Source organism: Lithobates pipiens, unplaced genomic scaffold (assembly GCF_037356315.1).
Source record: "Lithobates pipiens isolate NorthernLeopardFrog02 unplaced genomic scaffold, aLitPip1_a1.2 Scaffold_28, whole genome shotgun sequence".
In the NCBI taxonomy this organism is placed as follows: Eukaryota; Metazoa; Chordata; class Amphibia; order Anura; family Ranidae; genus Lithobates; species Lithobates pipiens.
Genome location: NW_027507789.1, coordinates 218680818 through 218700488, shown reverse-complemented (window position 1 = coordinate 218700488; position 19671 = coordinate 218680818). Strand labels below are relative to the sequence as shown.

Sequence of the window (19671 nt, the reverse complement as noted above, 5' to 3'; positions counted from 1 at the left end):
TCTAATTCATCCCAAAGGTGTTTTATCAGGTTGCGATCAGAACTCTATGCAGGCCCGTCAAGTTCCTCCACCTCAAACTCGCTCATCCATGTCTTTATGGACCTTGCTTTGTGCACTGGTGCGCAGTCATGTTGAAACAGGAAGGGGCCGTCCCCAAACCGTTCCCACAAAGTTGGGAGCATGAAATTGTCCAAAATGTCTTTGTATACTGACACCTTAAGAGTTCCCTTCACTGGAACCAAGGGGCCAAGCCCAACCCCTGAGAAACATCCCCACACCATAATCCCCCCTCCACCAAATGATTTGGACCAGTGCACAAAGCAAGGTCCATAAAGACATGGATGAGTGAGTTTGGGGTGGAGGAACTTGACTGGCCTGCATAGAGTCCTAACCTCAACCCAATGGAACACCTTTGGGATGAAAAAGAGAAGACTGCAAGTCAGGCCTTCTCATCAGTGCCTCACCTCACAAATGCACTTCAGGAAGAATGGTCAAACATTCCCATAGACACACTCTTAAAGCTTGTGGACAGCCTTCCCAGAAGAGCTGAAGTTGTTATAGCTGAGGTGGCAACTCTATGTAACCCTACCAGTGCACAAAGCAAGGTCCATAAAGACATGGATGAGCAAGTTTGGGGTGGGGGAACTTGACTGGCCTGCACAGAATCCTGACCTCAACCCAATAGAAAACCTTTGTGAGGAGATCAGGACTCAGTACAGAATTAGAGAAGAGACTGCGAGTCACAAATGCGCTCCTGGAAGAATGGTCAAAGATTCCCATAGACACATTGTTGTTGACAGCCTTCCAGGAGGGTTGAAGATGTTATAGCTGCAAAGGGTGGGCCAACTCAATATTGAACCCTACAGACTAAGACTGGGATGCCATTAAAGTTCATGTATGTGTAAAGGCAGGCATCTCAATACTTTTGGTAATATAGTGTATGTCCTGCATGGGAACAATGGCTTTCCCCACCCGCAATCACTGAAGGTTGCGTGCCTCACCACACGAGGTGACCACAACCTGACTAGATGTAAGTTGTTCTGTTTTATTCTCAAATTTTTTTTTTCTATTAAATACCTGTAAAACTTATAACCCGTGGCCACTCAGAACCACCATGGGTCCTCATTCTTCCTCTTTGGCTTGACCTTCTGGACCACCATCTATCATACCCTCTTTACAGGTGTCCTCACCAGACTTGTATTGCATTGGTGTCTCACCAGTAAGGTTAAGGATGGTCAAACATTCCCATAGACACACTCCTAAACCATTTATAGCTGCAAAGGGTGGGCCAACTCAATATTGAGTGCTGATTTCCGAGAGCCCTGGGTCTAAGTCCGGTGCTGATTTCGACTGCAAAGTCATATTTGGTCACACTGCATAACAGCTGTAACAGGAAAGTCTATTAAAATGGAAATGAAAAATACAATATCTATCCAACGGCCTATCTATTGCTATGAATAGTTCTGTCGGGCTTTAATTACTGTGCCGCTTCTTTATAAATGAATCCTGGTGTATTTTAGAAGCCAGTTTGGGAGATACTCCGGAAAACCTATACCCCCGTGGCTCGCAGATTTCATTATTACCGATGACTGGCTGAGATTAATCAGTCGAGGAGCAGAGCATCCCTCAACGATTTGTTCAAATGGAACGTAAAAATACCTGTGAATATGCATTGCACATATAAATTTCGTATCTCATGGCAATCAGATTTAATATTTCATCCCCGCCACCAGAATATCAATAGGGGATTGTCGATAGATTGCTGAGGACTAACACCCCTCTGTGATTATGAAAGGGTCAGCCCACCAAAAACAGAAATATCAGTTATCATTCGATACCCCAATCCCTAAAATCTCATATATGCTTTAACCACTTCAGCTACGGAAGATTTTACCCCTCCTCCCCCCTTCCTGACCAGGAAATTTTTCACTATGGGCTACTTTAACCCCATAAAGCTGACCATATGTAAAGATGTAGCCCCACTGGACTGTTTTTTTTTTTCAGTGGGCCCACATATTAGCGTATCTCTCATGGCACGTTCCCAGCACAGAGACGGACTCACGGAGAGAGCCCCGAGCCCTGTGTTTACGATTAGGTCTCCTGATCGCTGTGATAGCCTTTGATTTGCTATCACAAAGATAATCAGCGGCGGCTGGTCCATTAGCAGTGCAGGGTGCCACCCCCCCGATCTCCAATGCGCCCGAATGGCACGCTCCCCGCGCTGGAACCAGGGTCTCATGGAGAGAGCCCCAAGCCCAGTACTTGGCTCTCCCGATTCCAGGTCACCTGATTGCTGTGAGAGACTCTGATTGGCTATAACAGTGATCAGCAGCGGTGGGCGGTCCATAAGCGCCGCAGTGTGCCACCCCCCTAATCTCCATGTGCCGCTCCCAGCACTGGAACCGGGGTCTCACAGAGAGCCCCGTACTTACGATCAGGACTTGGATCTCCCCATTCCAGGTCACCTGATTTCTGTGATAGCCTCTGATTGGCTATCACAGTGATCAACAGCGGCGGCCGGTCTATAAGCCCCGCAGGGTGCCACCCCCCTAATCTCCATGCGCCACTCCCAGCACTGGAACCGGGGTCTCATGGAGAGCCCCGTACTTGCGATCAGGGCTTGGATCTCCTGATTCCAGGTCACCTGATCACTGTGATAGCCTTTGATTTGCTATTACATTGATCAGCAGGGACGGCCATTCCATAAGCGGTGCAGGGTGCCACCCCCTTAATCTCCATGCATCCCATGCGGCACACTCTCAGCACTGGAACCAGGTCTCCTGGAGAGCCTCGAGCCCAGTACTTACAATCAGGGCTTGGATCTCTCGATTCCAGGTCACCTGATCTCTGTGATAGCCTCTGATTGGCTATCACAGTGATTAACAGCAGCGGCCGGTCCATAAGGGTTGCAGGGACGCCACCCCCCTTATCTCCATGAGCCGGCCCCTAATCTCAATACGGGGTGATGGACATATACATTTTTTTTGAAGCACATGATTAGAGCCTGAGGCTCTAATTGGCTTCAAAAAGGTTGGGCCCACCCACTTGTGACATTAGTGAATCAACATTCGCTATTGTCTTCCTGCTTCTCCTCCCTGCCAATCAGGACAGGAAGCAGGTCTTAAGACCTGATTGGCTGGGAGGAGAAGCCAGGGAAGCCACCCGTAACCTGGATGGTATAAGTGCGAACCTGGCGGGGGGGTTGTTTGCTGCCCCCCCCCAAAAAAAATGGAGCACCAGCCACCACCGGTGATCAGTCACTGTGGAGCCCGCCCCTGTGTCTTCTTTCTCTGTGAATGGAGGCGAGAGAACCTTAGTGTCTCTCTCTCCTTGCAGAGAAAGAGTTATATGAGAAGCCACCTGAATGATTCGGTCTACCAAATCCCACAATCCACTGAAATATAAATTAAACCATTTTGAGAGTCTTCCGCCATCCTTGTTGGATATTTTTTTTCTATTATGGAGAACCCAGAGTAGAGACTACCACAGGTTAGGGAAAATACAAAAATCCCCAGAAGAGCTCAGAGAGCGATTGATGGGTATTATAACAAGGGGATCGCACTGTTGGAGACCCCAGAGGATATTAGAAGCCACTGGGTGATTTGATGCATCTAAATATTACTTAAGCTATTAGGATATTATTCCTCCATCACTGCTGGATTTTTTTCTATTATGGAGAACTTAGAGTAGAGATTACCACAGGTTGGGGAAAACACCAAAATCCCAAGAAAGGCACCAACAGATATGAACAAGTAGGAGATGGGCAGCACAGTGGTGTAGTGGTTAGCACTCTCACCTAGTAGTAAAAAGGGTTGCTGGTTCAAATCCCAACCATGACACTACCTGCCTGGAGTTTGCATGTTCTCCCTGTGCCTGTGTGGGTTTCCTCCAGGTACACCGGTTTCCTCCCACACTCCAAAGACATGCAGGTAGGTTAATTGGCTTCTGTCCAAAATTGGCCCTAGTATATGAATGGGGACCTTGGATTGTGGGCTCTTTGAGTGTAGGGACTGATGTGAGTGTACAATGTACAGGGATAGGGACAATTGTAGACACTCACTCAGGTTGAACTGGATGGACTGGTGTCTTTATTCAACCTTACAAACTATGAAACTATGAGATAATACCGTGGAAGACCTGAAGAGATATACAATAAGAAGCCATTTGGGTGACCAAATTTTAGTCCACCAAATCCCACAATAAACAAAATATCACTTAAACCATTATGAGGGTTTCCATCATCCTTGCTGGACTTTTTTTTTTTTCTATTATGCAGAACCCAGAGTAGAGACTACAACAGGTTGGGGAAACACCAAAATGTCAAGAAGGGCACAAAGAGTGATAGACGGGTATTGCATAAAGGAGATCACACTGCTTCAGACCACAAGGGATATCAAAAGCCACTGGGACGATGTGGTCTACCAAATCACACGATCCACTAAAGTACCTCTTAACCCATTATGAGGGGCTTCCACAATTCTTGTTGGATTGTTTTTTATATTATGAAGAGCACATAGTAGAGACTACCACAAGTTGGGGGGAAACACAAAGATCCAAAAATGGACACCATGAGATTAGGTATTATAGGAGGGAGATCGCACTGCTGGAGTCCCCAAAGGATATGGGAAGCTACTGGGGTGATTTGGCCTACTGAATTCCACTATACACTGAAAAGATTTGACTATCCTTGTTGGATTTTTTTTTTTTTCGATTATGAAGAACCCAGAGTAGAGACTACCACAGGTTGGGGGAAACCCAAAATCCCAAGAAGGGCTTAGAGAGCGATAGACAGGTAATATAAGAAGGAGATAGCACTGCTGGAGACCCAAAGGGATGTGAGAAGCCACCGGATTGATTTGGTCCTCCAAATCCCACGATCCACTGAAATATCCCTTGAAACATTATGAGGGCCTTCCACCATCATCTCTGCTGGATTTTGTTTCTATTATGGAGAACCCAGAGTAGAGACTTCCACAAAAAATCCTAAGATGGACACCAAGAGAGATAGATATTAGGTATTATTAGAAGGAGATCATACTGCTGGAGACCCCAAGGGATTTAAGAAGCCACTGGGGTGATTCGTGTCCAACAAATCCCACAATTCACTGAAATATTACTCAACTATGGACTACGGACGCTTTAAACAAAGCTCATTCACTCGCTGCACACCAGACACCAAAAATAAGCCTGCAAGGTTAATGGACTCATTAAAAATTCACAAGCCCCATAAAGATAGTTATTATTAAAAATAGCACAGAATAATTACGGATGGGTCACACCTTTCTGCTTCAGCCTCTCTGTACGCTCAGAACAAAGTATAGGGATGCTACGGTGCCACTCATTTACACTACAAAGGGATAAAACCCCCGACTAAATTAACATCCTGTTTATGGGGGCTGCAGAAGCTGTAATGTTCTCATCAATATGATTATAAAGGCGTTTTCCAGTTGTGCACTGCGACACAGACAGCTGGATCTTAGAAAGAGTGTAAATAGCAATGAGTTGATTTATTAAATTGCAATTACTGGTAACCATTAACATTTAATGAACTTCTTAAGTTCATCCAGCAAACGCTGCAGCTGGGCTGAAGTCAGAAAGTCCATTCAATCATTATAGAGAAATTAATGGATCCATTTTTATTTTTAATGTATATAATGTTTTTTTTTTTTTGCAATGTGGTGCGGAAAAAAAAAACGAAAAACCAAGTGAACAAAAAAAAGTGTATGGGGTGTGCCATTGGTCCCCTCCCAAAGAGGAAGGGCCCTTTCCTGACCCCCTCGGACTGCAAGACTTCAGACAGTAGAAATGCACTCTCATCCACCTAGGTAAAAGGCCTGGCTGACCCCTCTCCTCATGGCAGGCTGAAGCCAACCACCAAGTGCTACGTTAGGGGCTCTCCTAAAGAGAGACATCCAAGGCGGGGGAGTAAGAACCTAAGGGTCCTTCAGGGTTGAGCTCTGAAGAAGAACCCTTGAAACTCATTGGCCAGCTAGAATTCGAGACGGTGCTCTCATTGGCAAAGGAGGAATCTGGGTCTGATAGACCACAAGTGCTACGGAAAAGTAGCTTGATATGCTGTCAATTCTACATGGTTTGTGAGTACATTTTATACTGATTATTAATAAATATATGGGATATTGCACTAGGCTGGTGTGCCCTCTTTTGTTTGTGTTTTTGCAGTTGCTAATTAGGACAACCCCAGTCCTCTGAAGGCAGCAAGGTCTGAAGCATCCCTATACTGTACAGAAACAAGAAACCCGTGAAGAATTTACAGCAGTCCACCACACTCATGCACTGGGGGTGGTGTTTTCTCTTGAGCAGACCCAAAGGCCTACCATTCTTGTGGAATGAAAAAAGACAAATAAAAAATACAGTGATGAACACACGAAAATGTTTTTCCTAAACTTGTGTTTTATATACTGTATTTGTTTGCTATAAGTATACAATCTTTGTTTAAAAAATAAAAATAAATACATGACAAAGGATTCCCAAAGCCCCATGGGTTAGCTAGAGACACCCCAACAAAAACAGATCTGGCTGTTCAGTTCCAGCTGTCATTCTGAGCCATGATGAATCTCTATCTGGGAAAACAAATTATTGCAATATGCTAAAAAATAATCATTTTATATTCATTTTGGAGGGGGGGAAACTGGAAACATTGGTCGGTAGATCTCAATATAAGGATCCACTAGGTGATTCAGACCATCTTTTTCCACCTATGACTGAGATATAAAGCAATTGCGCCTGATAGATTTTTTAAATTTTTTTTTACAATCAAAGTTGCTTTTGTTTTCTCATTTTCCTACAAGATTGCCATACACTTTATTAAAACCTGTACAATGAAATGGTGGCTGTATGTAATAGATTGTAAGATTGCTTCCCAAGCACAATGCTTTTGACTGTACAAATCTACTGCCAGTTATAGAGGACATTACTGTATGTAAGTTTGTACAATCACACCACTCAAATTACAACCTCATAGATCTAATAAAATTTCAAGCTCCTCTAGTCGCTTCTTCATACAATTCTATCCAATTTTTGTTATTGACTTTATTCTGACTATGCTTGTTGAGCGATTGTATGGGGAAGGGTGAGAACCTCCGTCAGGTTTGTATTTTCTGTCTGTCCCCATTGGGTCGATTTATCTTTCTTTTTGTCTATTGATACTTGGACAACATTTATAGCCGAAACAGAAGGTAAGAGGAAATCTTGATTGGGGGACGTGCTTTCGATGAAGGGATTCCCTCTGATTTTGGGGAGATTTCCACTAAGTTCCTATTGTGTTTCTAGAACGTGAAAGTAAAGAAAAATCTCCCCAATGGGACAGAAACAGAATTTTTTTTCCTATTCTATTAATGAGAACTCACAGCTTTAGATACGCTTTAAACACCATGTGGGCTATTTAAGGTTGCCATATATAAGAAGTATTGCTTACCTGTATTGTTTGGCTTTGGTAAACCTTTATGACATGAAAGTTGAAGCTGTAGATTCCTTTCCTTGGGGCAACAAACACTGATTCCAATGTGAAAAAGTTGCCTACATTTACTAAGATCTGGAAGACATAAAAACAAACGAATGTAAGATGAGCCATTGACTTTGGCATCTCAATTATTGTGAGCATTCATTCTGAGAAACATCAATGTACAAGTAGAAAAGAAGAAGTCCATATTCCAGTCTATGGGTGGTCAACAGTGAGAAACTACCATACTACAAAGACACCTATCCCTCACATTCAGTCTTCTACGCTCTCTAGTTATTGTGGCTTAGGGGCAAAACCAACCCCCCCCCCCCCCTTGGCAACTTTGTCCACTTTTGGCTCAAAATCAGTTCCTGGACCCATGATTGAGGTTGAATCAGTCCCCTGGATCAAAATATCCACATAATATCCTTTAGTGATTGTAACTGCTAACACGGTTAGATGGAAAGAAAGGATCTGGTCTATTTTTAAATGTTACTATTGATTTTGTCATTACTGCCCTGCCAATAATGGGGCAATAGAAACAATTGTGCAAGAGCTACATGTCAATGCGGACTTGGAATATTTGTTCCTATCTCCTTTGAGAAATATCCAAGTGTGTAACTCTTGAGTAAGAGAGTCAGGGAAATGAATTACATGGTCAAACATTTGTGAAGCCCCTCCAAATCATTGGGTTTTGGTGGTTTTCCGGAGACAGGTACTATTAATACTAAAACATACAAAAACATTTTAGACAATTGTGCTTTTCCACCATTTTGGTTACCATTTGTTATAGACCCTTTTCTGTTCCAGCATGACTGTGCCCCTTTTCACAAAGGAAGCTCTATTAAGACATGGTTTGACCAGCCTGGTGTGAAGGAACTTGAGTGGCCTTCACAGGGTACTTTCTAGTGCTACTTACCTTCCTCAAACCAGCTCCACCTCTGTTTCTAAGTCACATGGCCAATGCGCACATCAGGGTTTTACCTGGAGTATTTCAGCTGCATCCTATCAGCACAACACCCACTTCTTGCTGTGCATAGCCAATTGCCATAGCACCCTTTGGCTGAATGACTGCAGCCCATCTCAGTAATGCCTGTCCTGACCTCTGGCTTGTCCCTGGTTATTCCTGTCTGCTGACCATACAGACCTCTGGCTTGCTTCTGACCATTCGTTATCACAGCCAACCCTGACCTTTAAAACTGTTCCATTGACTCGTGGTCCTTAATACTTAGAGCAGGGTGAGTGTGGTGACAGATGGCAGGAAACCCTAAACTTGTGTTAGTTTGTCTGGTGCATATTGGCTGACTCTGTGCTCTTGGATATCCCATGTCACCTGCTTTCACCCGGGACCATCCTCCTACTTAAGTGAGTACTGATCCATTTCCCAGGTCTTATCTATTGCAGACTGCTCCTACTCTAGTCTCCAGGACCTAGTCCCATTCCTACTACACAGACTCAGCTAACTGGTCTAGCCAGTCCCATGGTGCCCTGTTCTACCGTGAACTAGCTATCAGCCTGAACTTCTCAGTTAAGACTACCAACTCTCCACCTCTCACTGGGTATAACTTACAGTGTAGCTGGAGTTGACATAGTTGACATTCTGACATCCTGTCATGGTTATGCAGTGATCTTCCTGTGTTTGCTTACCTCCCCTCATGTCTTCAGCCTAAGAGCCCAGCCACTTCCACCTGGTGGTTTTTATAACCTCTCCTCTAAGCATGGCTCCACCCCAGGCCCTATCAGGGAGCCCTATATTAACCTGTGCACTACAGGCAATCAGTATTGATCAACCATTGTGTATTCCTTTGTGTGTTAGCTTCCTGTTTCCTGCCGTGTGCTGTGCTTGTGTTTTCCGTTACCGACTTTGGCGTGTCTTGACTATCCCTGTTTGCCTGTGATCCTGACCTTTTGGCGTGTACCCGACCATTCTTGTCTGCTTGTGGCCCCGACCCTGGCTTTGTCCCTCACCATCCCTATCCTCCTGTTGCCTACTGTGGGTGTGAGCTGGGGGACCCTGGGGGTCGCGACCTGGAGCCAGTTGCAGCCAAGTCCATCCTCACCACTGGAGGCTCTGGTGAACATCTGCTGGCTCTTAGACTCTGCGCCCCAGGGAATCTTACGCTCTAACCCCAGTGGTATCTGTCCCCCGTCTGCAGCAGTCATAGGGTCCACAACCTTGCGGTGCACTCCTGATCCCTACGGCGTGCACCTGTCACCTCGCCTCAAGGTGACCTGGCACATCCCTGAAATCAACCCTTAAGATTAATTGGAATGCCAGTTGCAAGACAAGTCTTCTTCAACGTCAACGTCAGTATCTTATCTCACAATAGGCACATATTCCCACTGACACACGACAATATCTTGTGGAAAGACTTCCCAGAAGAATGGAGGCTGTTATAACTGCAAAAAGGGGAGCGTGGAGCAACTCTTTAAATTTGCCCATGGTTTAGGAATGAGATGTCCAACAAGTTCATGTAAGTGTGATGGTCAGCCATAGTATACAGTATGTACAAGCAATGGTTATCAGCAGGAAAGGTCTGGAACAAGCATTCTCTGAAGATAATATTCACACCCGTAAGCTCACCAGCCATGATTTGTATTTTTGGTCTGAAACTATTATGTAGTACACAACTCTTGGAATACCTGGCTCAAGGAGAGTTTTAGAACACAGCTGTGTGCTTGGTGCTCAGATTTGTGTAATAATAGCACAAACAGCAATGGTGTCAGTAACTAACAAAGGCCAGTCAGAATCCAGCTTTCATGGCTAAAATGAAGACTGTTGGTGCCTAATTGTTAGTGTGTTACCACACACGATCACTTCTTGCACCAACATAAGCTCAATAATAACATGCAATGCCAAGCTGCGGTTTCCAAAAGCGAGCAAAGTCCTTTTTGTATTAGGAGAGGTATGGACTCCAGATATCATTTTGCCCCGGTTCAAATCATTAGTAAGACCTCATCTGGAATATGCAGTTCAGTTTTGGGCACCAGTTCTCAAAAAGGATATCGGGGAACTGGAGAAAGTGCAGAGAAGGGCAGCCAGACTTATAAGAGGCATGGAGGAGCTCAGCTATGAGTAAAGATTAGAGGAACTGAATGTATTCTCTCTTGAGAAGAGGAGATTAAGGGGGGATATTATCAATATGTACAAAAACATAAGTGGTCCATATTGAGAACTTGGTGTTGAGTTATTCACTTTAAGGTCATCACAGAGGACAAGGGGCCACTCTTTATGGCTAAAGGAAAAATAGATTTCATCTCCAAATACGGAAAGGTTTCTTCACAGTAAGAGCTGTGAAAATGTTGAATAGACTCCCTCCAGAGGTGGTTCTGGCCAGCTCAGTTAATTGTTTTAAAAAGGCCTGGATTATTTCCTAAATGTAGACAATATAACTGGGTACTGACATTTATAGGTAAAATTGATCCAGGGAAAATCCAAGTGTCTCTCTGGGGATCAGGAAAAATAGTTTCCCCTACAGGGTTTTTTGCCTTCCTCTGGATCAACTGTGGGTGTAGGTTTGTGTATATGGGATTGTCATTTTTATTTTTATTTTATTTTTTTCGTTGAACTTGATGGACTTGTGTCTTTTTGCAACCTGACTACCTATGTAACTATGGGGGTGATTTACAAAAGCCATCAGTAGAGGCGCACGGCGAGGTGCAACACACATTTCCATATTTACGAAAAATGGTGCACCGGTAACAGAGTGCGAATCTCCTATTTACTATAGCGATCTTGGCACATGGGAGAATGCAATCTGTGTGCACCACTATGGACGTGGGGCACGGTATCTTCAAATCAATATTGACAGAAGATGGAGCTAACAATATTATAGGGGGATGTGAGGAAGTTTCGTAACAGCTGCCCAAGTAACAAATATGCCCAAAATAGAATGAGAAAGTAACTTTTTCAGAGAAAGCCTGCTGTGCCCGCAAGTACATTTAGAACTGCGTGAGATCAATGTAAGCAGTGCGCATGCGCAAGCGGCTGTTGAGCTTGTTCACATGCGTTTGTTTACTGCGCGGCCAAAATCGTAGTAAATGTTAAGCAACGTACATGCAATTGCATGGGTTGAACGGGCCCACCTTTAAACTTGACACATTTTTTTTTTTACACTGGTTCACCTTTATGTATTTTTTTAAGGAGATTTGCACACAGGTCATGTTAGCATGTTATCTTGCCAACATGTGACATGCACCTTGTTACAATTATGTAAAATGACTCTCGCTCCTCTAGCTCCTCCAAAAAGGGCATTTAACCTCCCCCTCTAATGAATATGATTTCCTTGGGCTAACTTTTTATTTTAAAGGGGAACTCCACACTTCCATTCTCCAATGCTCTTGTCTCCCCCTTCTAACCCCATGGATTTCCATGGTCTACCTTTTGCTTTTAAAGGGGAACTCCGCACTCCACTCTATACTCAAAAGGCTGTGAGCTGCCTTCACCAATCCAAACCACATCATTTTTCAGTGCACACAACAGGGCCAGCTAGGAAAGGGGCGAGAAGAGCGATCACCCAACCCCCTCCTGAACCATACAAGGCCACATGCACTCAACATAGGTGGCTGCCTTTGGAGCATGTTGGGCTCAGCCCGATACCAACCACAAAGCACCTCATAGTTTAAGGGGGTTTTCCACATTCCATAAAGCCCCATGTCTGCTCTGCAGCCCCCCACAACCCCAGGCTAGGGTTGTGTGGAAGAGGCCCTTGTCCCCCTGAATATGGGAACAAGGTGGTTGACTTTTGGGGTGCCCGAGCCCCTCCTGCATCCACTCCCCTTTCACGGGCTGGCTTGCTGTGTGTTTGGCTAGGGATTTGTTAGTGTGTGAGAGGGGCAGAATATTTTTTTACTTTGGGGTGGTATTTTTTTCACGTGGGGGTTCTCATTTTAAGCTTTAACAGATCCAAATGGCCTTGTATGTATTGGGGGGCAGGCTATTTTTTGTTTTGGGTTAAAATCTTGCAGTTGCAATGTAGATTTGTACGTTTTCTCTAAAGCCGTAAATCTTTGAAGCAGCATTTTGGATACTTGCTACAGATGCACCACTTTACAGGCAGAGTAAGCCCCCTCCCCACCACCTAAGTTACTAGCTTTTAAACAATTTTGCATTTTTAAAGGCACTTCTCCTTGTTTCATTTGTGGGGTTGTGCAAATTGGTGAGACCTGGGCCCCCCTACCCATTTTAAGGCCAATAACTAAAATATAATCCAGCCAAGTGGGGGCTAGCAAAATTAACAAGTCAGTTCCCGTAGACTGCAACAGTATTTGTTTTTATAACTTTTGCCCATGTTGGGCTCTTTCTTTGCCCCCCCTGGACCGGGGGGTAGACATTCTCCAGAGTTTTCAGAGTCTTCAGAACAATCTGAACCAGTTTCAGTTTTTCCCTGGCACAACCGTTTATCCAGGCTGTCAAGAATGAAAGAAAGCAAATTGTCTTCCCATTAAAGGGAGGAATCAGACAAATTATAGAGGATGAATGGAGCAAAACAGACAAGAAGTTTTCCCTAGTTCGTTCAATGCCTGTGGTTTTCCCTAGTCTTTCAGTTTAATGCCTGTGGTTGATGCGGCAGTAGTATGTCTGTCAAAAAAAAGTGGAGGAACTCAAGTGCCCTGCACAGAGCCTTGACCTCAACCCTACGGAATATCTTTAACCAATCTGGGGTGGAGGAACTTGAGTGCCCTACACATAGCCCTGACCTTAACCCTATGGAATATCTTTAACCAGTTTGGTGTGGCGGAACTCGAGTGCCCTGCACAGAGCCCTGACCTCAAACCTACTGAATATCTTTAACCAGTTTGGTGTGGAGGAAATCGAGTGCCCTGCACAGAGCCCTAAACCCCAGCTGTGTGTCTTCTCATCTAACATTAGTATCTGACCTCTTATATGCTTTTTTGGCTGAACGGGCCAAGGGTTTGTGAAAATCCTTCCAAGAAGAGTGGAGGATGTTAAAGCTGCAAAAAGGGGTGTGGGAAATCCATATTATTGCCCATAGTTTTTGGAATGAGATGTCCAGTATGCTAATACAGTTGTCATGATCAGATGTCCACTGTCAGGTCACCTTGAGGCGAGGTGACAGATGCACACCGTAGGGATCAGGAGTGCACCGCAAGGTTGTGGACCCTACGGCTGACTGCTGCAGACGGGGGACAGATCCCACTGGGGTTAGAGCGTAAGATTCCCTGGGGCGCGGAGTCTAAGAGCCAGCAGGTGTTCACCAGCGCCTCTAGTGGTGAGGATGGACTTGGCTGCAACTGGCTCCAGGTCGCGACCCCCAGGGTCCCCCAGCTCACACCCACAGTAGGCAACAGGAGGATAGGGATGGTGAGGGACAAAGCCAAGGTCGGGGCCACAAGCAGACAAGAATAGTCGGGGACACGCCAAAAGGTCAGGATCACAGGCAAACAGGGATAGTCGAAGACACGCCAAAGTCGGTAACGGAAACCAGTAGAAGAGCACACGGCAGGAAACAGGAAGCTAACACACAAAGGTATACACAATGGTTGATCAGCACTGATGGCTTGCAGTGCACAGGTTAATATAGGGCTCCCTGATAGGGCCTGGGGTGGAGCCATGCTTAGAGGAGAGGTTATAAAAACCACCAGGTGGAAGTGGCTGGCCTCTTAGTCTGAACACATGAGGGGAGGTAAGCAAACACAGGAAGATCACTGCATAACCATGACATCCACAAACTCTTGGATATATCTCACCAATCGGAGTTCCCCAAAAATCTAAGAAAGCCATATTGTTTGCAGAAATTTGTTAATCTCAATTTTTAGTGAACCAACCCATAAAATGGCAAGACAGATAAAGTGCAAAATACTACAGCTACCAGTCATAACTGTCAGGAGTGTGATTTGCCAGTGAAAGATCCTTTTCAATTGAATTATATGGGCTTCTGCACTTTGAGTTTATTAAATGCTCCTGACTGATGTGAAAGCTTGAATGAATTAATAATTTGTATACCGTACAATGCGAACTGAATCGCCTCAAGGCGCTGTGCCGAGAGCTTTGTTGTCCAGCTTCTAGAAGAGGAAGGTCTTGAGTTTTTTCCTGAAGACCTGGAGGCTTTCTTCCAAGCGGATGTTGGTTGGTAGAGCGTTCCATAGCTGTGGTCCTTGGACAACGAATCTCCGTTCCCCCTTTCATTTGTACCGAGATTTGGGAACGAGGAGGAAGTTTTGGTTAGAGGATCGAAGACTGCGGTTGGGAGTGTAGTGTTTTATTTTCTCGCGTAGGTATTGAGGAGCGTCTCCATGCATGCATTTGTGGGTGAGGCAGAGGGTCTTGAATGTGATTCGATTCTTTACAGTTAGCCAGTATAGGTTCCTCAGGGAAGGGGAGATTGATTCTCAGGGTTTTTTCCCTGTTATCAGCCTTGCCGCCATATTTTGGATAAGTATTAAGCGCGCAAGTTGATATTGGGTTAATCCTTTGTAAAGGGAGTTTGCATAGTCAAGTCGTGAATTAATGACTGTTCCAACTACCACTGCTTTGTCCTTCTTTGGGATGAACGGGATTAGTCTGCGTAGCAGGCAGAGCAGATGGTGAGAGCCACTGACTACTGCTCCTATTTGGGCATCCATTGACATTTGCGAGTCAAAGATGACCCCGAGACTCTTTGCCTTGGTCTTTGGGGTGATGGTCTGCCCAAAAATGGTGGGTGGTGTCCAGGGCATCTTGGTTCGGGAATTATGGTTTGCGTGTAGGATGAGAAGCTCTGTTTTTGATTCGTTGAGTTTGAGGGAGTTAGTGGTCATCCAGTCTTCTATCAAAGCGAGGCAATTTTCTAGTTGCTGATGATGGTCTTTTTGTTCAGTGATACGAAAATAAAGTTGTGTGTCGTCAGCGTATGAGTGGAAGCAGAGGTCCGATGATCTGATGATATTGAGGAGTGGGCGGATGTATATGTTGAAGAGCACTGGCGACAAGGGCGATCCTTGAGGGACTCCGCAGGAGACTGCCTTGGTTTCAGAGGTGAATTCTCCTAGTTTCACTGTCTGTGACCGATTTCCTAGGAAGGATGCGAACCATTGAAGATCTGAGCCTGTGACTCCTGCTACTTCTGTGAGGCGGATGAGTAGAGTATTGTGGTCCACTGTATCAAATGCTGCACTGAGGTTCAACAGTACCAGAAGACATGATTCTCTGGCATTCGCTGCTTCGAGGGCGTCATCCCATATCTTGAGGAGTGCTATTTCCGCTCCATGGCCCGGGCGGAAGCCTGATTGCAATGGATCTAGGAGCTTGTGTGTATCCAGGTGGTGTTGTATCTGTTGAACTACCGCTTTCTCCATGATCTTGGAGATGGTGTTGAGGCTTGTTATCGGCCTGCGGTTGTTTGGATCCTGAGGGTCGAGGTTAGGTTTCTTCAGCAGGGGTTTGACGATGCCTTGTTTGAGGGTGCCCAGAACAATCCCTCCTTTAAACAACTGATTTATGAGGTGGGTTATGGTGGGAGCCACAATGTCGGAAGATTCTTTCAGGAGTTTTGTGGGGATGATGTCAATTGGTGATGTACTGTCTCAAAGATTTTTGACAATGTTTTTAGTGATTTCAGCGGTAATTGGGGTCAGCGAAAACTTCGGCAGTTGTGGGATGTTGGTGTAGATAGAAAGCTTGACTTAAGCACTTTAGCTTCAGGCCTTTTCTGGCAATTTTTTGTTTACATGTAACAATCAGTATTTTTTTGCTAGAAAATTACTTAGAACCCCTAACATTATATATATATATTTTTTAAAACAGAGGCCCTACAGAATAAATTGGTGGGTGTTGCAATTTTTTTTGTTGCATGGTATTTGCGCAGCGGTTTTTCAAACTCAATTTTTTTAGACTTTTTTGAATTTTAATGCACAAAACACAGTTCATAACTCTTTTTTTTTTTTTTGTAAAATATAAAATGTGATATTCCGCCGAGTAAATAGATACCAAACATGTCATGCTTTAAAATTGCACACGCAAGTGCAACGACGACAAATGACGTAAATTTTCCTATTCATAGGCGATGGTTTAAAAGCTTATAAAGCTTAGAACTTTAGAATTACACAGGAGGTCTAGTGCTAGAATTACTGCTCATGATGTGACGCTCGTGCTGAGAGCTGCCATGTGTGGGACGATCTTTGTTTGCGTAAGTGTGGGGGCGGACGTGTCTGATCACCTTTGCGCATGAGCACAGCGGGGATAGGGCACTTTAATTTTTTTTTCTTAATTAATATTATTATTAATATTTATTTCTTTTTATTTTTACACTGTTGCTTTTTTTTTTATCTTTTTTTTTTTTTTTGCTGTCACAAGGAATGTAAACATCCCTTGTGACAGCAAAAGGCAGTGACAGGTACTCTTTATGGAGAGATCTGGGATCTATAAGATTCCAGATCCCTCCTCTGTCCTTAAAAGCATTTGATCACACTAAGATAAATGTGATCAAATGCTTTTAATTTTTACAAATGGTGCAGTTTACTTTGGGAGAAACAGGAAGTGATGAAAGCTCATCGCTTCCGGGTTCCTATATCATAGAGGCGATCAAAGCTGTTCCAGTCTTTGTTAGCCTCTATGATCAGCAAGTGCTGGCTGGTTGATCAGGTGTCCCACAGGACAGCCCAATGAAGCCTCGGAAGGCAGCGGGGGATTGCTTTTACAAGAGAGCCGACTGTCAGCTCTAAAAACCAGTACTGGGGTGATGCTTTATCCCATAACCACTTGAAGTCTACCGACCACTTGAAGTCTATACTTACCTGAGCCCAATCTCAATCCAGCGATGTGCAGGAGAACAGCAGCTCTCTCTCTCTCTCCTTAATGGACAGAGGGGCAGTAGCAGGAACCTTTGGCTCCTGCTGCATTCAATCATGGACAGTGAGGAAGGGGGGGGGGGGGGAGTCAAGCCACGCTCTATGTGGCAGTGGACACACAGAGGCAGTCTGGGAGGAAACACAGGACCACTTGAAGTCTATACTTACCTGAGCCCGATCTCAATCCAGCGATGTGCAGGATAACAGCAGCTCTCTCTCTCTCCTTAATGGACAGAGAGGCAGCAGCAGGAACCTTTGGCTCCTGCTGCATTCAATCACAGACGGGGGGGGGGGGGAGTCAAGCCACGCTCAATGTGGCAGTGGACACACAGAGGCAATCTGGGAGGAAACACACGACAGTGCACCAAAATGAAGCAACTTACTGTGTGGGCACTCAACAGGAGAGGGGACACCAGAGGAGGATCTGGGCTGCCCTGTGCAAAACTCTAGGAATTGTAGGAACCCTGTCCATTGGACCCCCAATGCGGCAAAGTCGGCCTGTACCTTTAGCAGAGAAACAGAATGATTACGCCTCCGTGACTGTAGGGATGGTGTTCTTAGGGTCATAGTCAGCATTTTTCTTCCTCCAAACACAGTGAGCCCCCCATCCTCCAGAAGGCACATGTACAGTCATGCCAATGAACATCTAAATGATTTAGAGAAGGATGGGGAGAAAGTGTTGTGGTCAGATGAGACCAAAATTGAGGTCTTTCACGTTAACTCGAATCGCCGAGTTTGGAGGAAGAAACATGCTGACTATTACCTAAGAACACCATCCCTACAGTCGAGCACGGAGGTGGGAACATAATGCTTTGGGGCTGCTTCTCTGCTAAAGGTACAGACCAACTTTGCCACATTGAGGGGCCAATGGACGGGGCCATGTATTGTAAAATCTTGGATGAGAACCTTCTTCCCTCAGCCAGAACACTGCCAGCATGACAATGACCCAAAACATACCGCCAAGGCAACAAAGGAGTGGCTAAGGCAGAAGCACATTAAGGTCATGGAGTGGCCTAGCCAGTCTCCAGGCCTTAATCCTATAGAAAATTTATGGGAGGGAGCTGAAACTTCGAGTTGTCAAGTCGCAGCCAAGAAACCTTAAAGAGGAAGTAAACCCTGATGAGTTTACTTCCTCTTTTTTTCCCTGCAAAGGTAAAGCATAATGGACTACTATGCATCGCATAGTAGCCCATTATGTGTCACTTATCTGACACAGGAGCCAGCAAAGTCGTGCTGTCCCCTGTAGTCCGCCGCATCCATCTTGCTGGTGGCGTTTTGCAGCTCCGCCGCTGTCATTCGGCGAAGCCGCGATGACGTCACTCCCGCGCATGCGCACGGGAGTCGACAAATGCGGCAGCTCCATTTTTGGAACTGCCGCGTTCAGTGCGCCTGCGCGCCGTTGTCTACGGCGCATGCGCCGTAGACAGCGGTGCCCGTTTTCGGCCAAATATCTCCTAAACCATATAGGTTTAGGAGATATTGCTTGGACCTACAGGTAAGCCTTAATCTAGGCTTACCTGTAGGTCAAAGTGGTTTGTAAGGGTTTACAACCACTTTAAGGATTTAGAGAAGATCTGCAAAGAAGAATGGACCAAAATCCCTCCTGAGATGTGTGAAAACCTGATCACCAACCACAAGAAACGTCTGACCTCTGTGCTGGCCAACAAGGGTTTCTCCACCAAGTACTAAGCCATGTTTTTCTTGGGGATCAAATACTTATTTTACTCGCTGAACTGCAACTTAATTTATAGCATTTGTTTTATGTGTTTTTTCAGGTTTTTTTGGTTGATATTCTGTCTCTATATTATAAAATACATCTATGATAAAAAATGGTAGACCCTTCATTTCTTTGTAAGTGGGAAAACTTACAAAATCTTCAGGGGAGATTTTTTAAGTTTGCCCACTTACAAAGTGGGCAAATAATTATAATTATTTTTCCCCACTATATGTGTGTTTTTCTTCTTTTTTTTTTTTTATTGTCTTTAGAATCACTTTAATGAACTAGTCCATCTAACGCTACCCTCCCCACAAGGGGACACTGCTGCTATCCAGGTTATCCTCCCTAGATACAATGCAGGAGTGAGCGTAGTCACCCTAATGCCGCGTACACACGAGTGAATTGTCCGGCGTACTTAGTCCGGCAAACAATCCGGCGGATAGTCCGGCGGACTTTCTACCGAACGGACTTGGCCACACACAGACACACAGAAAGTCCGGCGTTTGCTAGCACGATGACGTACAGCACGTACGACGGGACTAGAAAAAGGAAGTTCAATAGCCAGTAGCCAATAGCTTCCTTTTTCGTACTTGCTTCTGAGCATGCGTCATTCTTAGTCCGCCGTACTAGCATACTGACGAACGTATTGTCCGCTGAAACCCAAGTCCGGCTTCACGCTGGAAAAGTCAGCTGAAGCCCACACACG

The 19671-nt window shown here is 45.0% G+C and overlaps 1 protein-coding gene across 1 annotated transcript in view; it reads right to left on the bottom strand.

The window, feature by feature from the left end:
* Nucleotides 1-19671, bottom strand: part of CBLN4 (cerebellin 4 precursor) — a 92786-nt gene that overhangs the window by 32472 nt on the left and 40643 nt on the right. The window contains exon 2 of the mRNA XM_077460545.1: nt 7436-7552. Coding sequence (XP_077316671.1) covers nt 7436-7552 — 117 coding nt within the window. The remainder of the gene's footprint in view (nt 1-7435; nt 7553-19671) is intronic.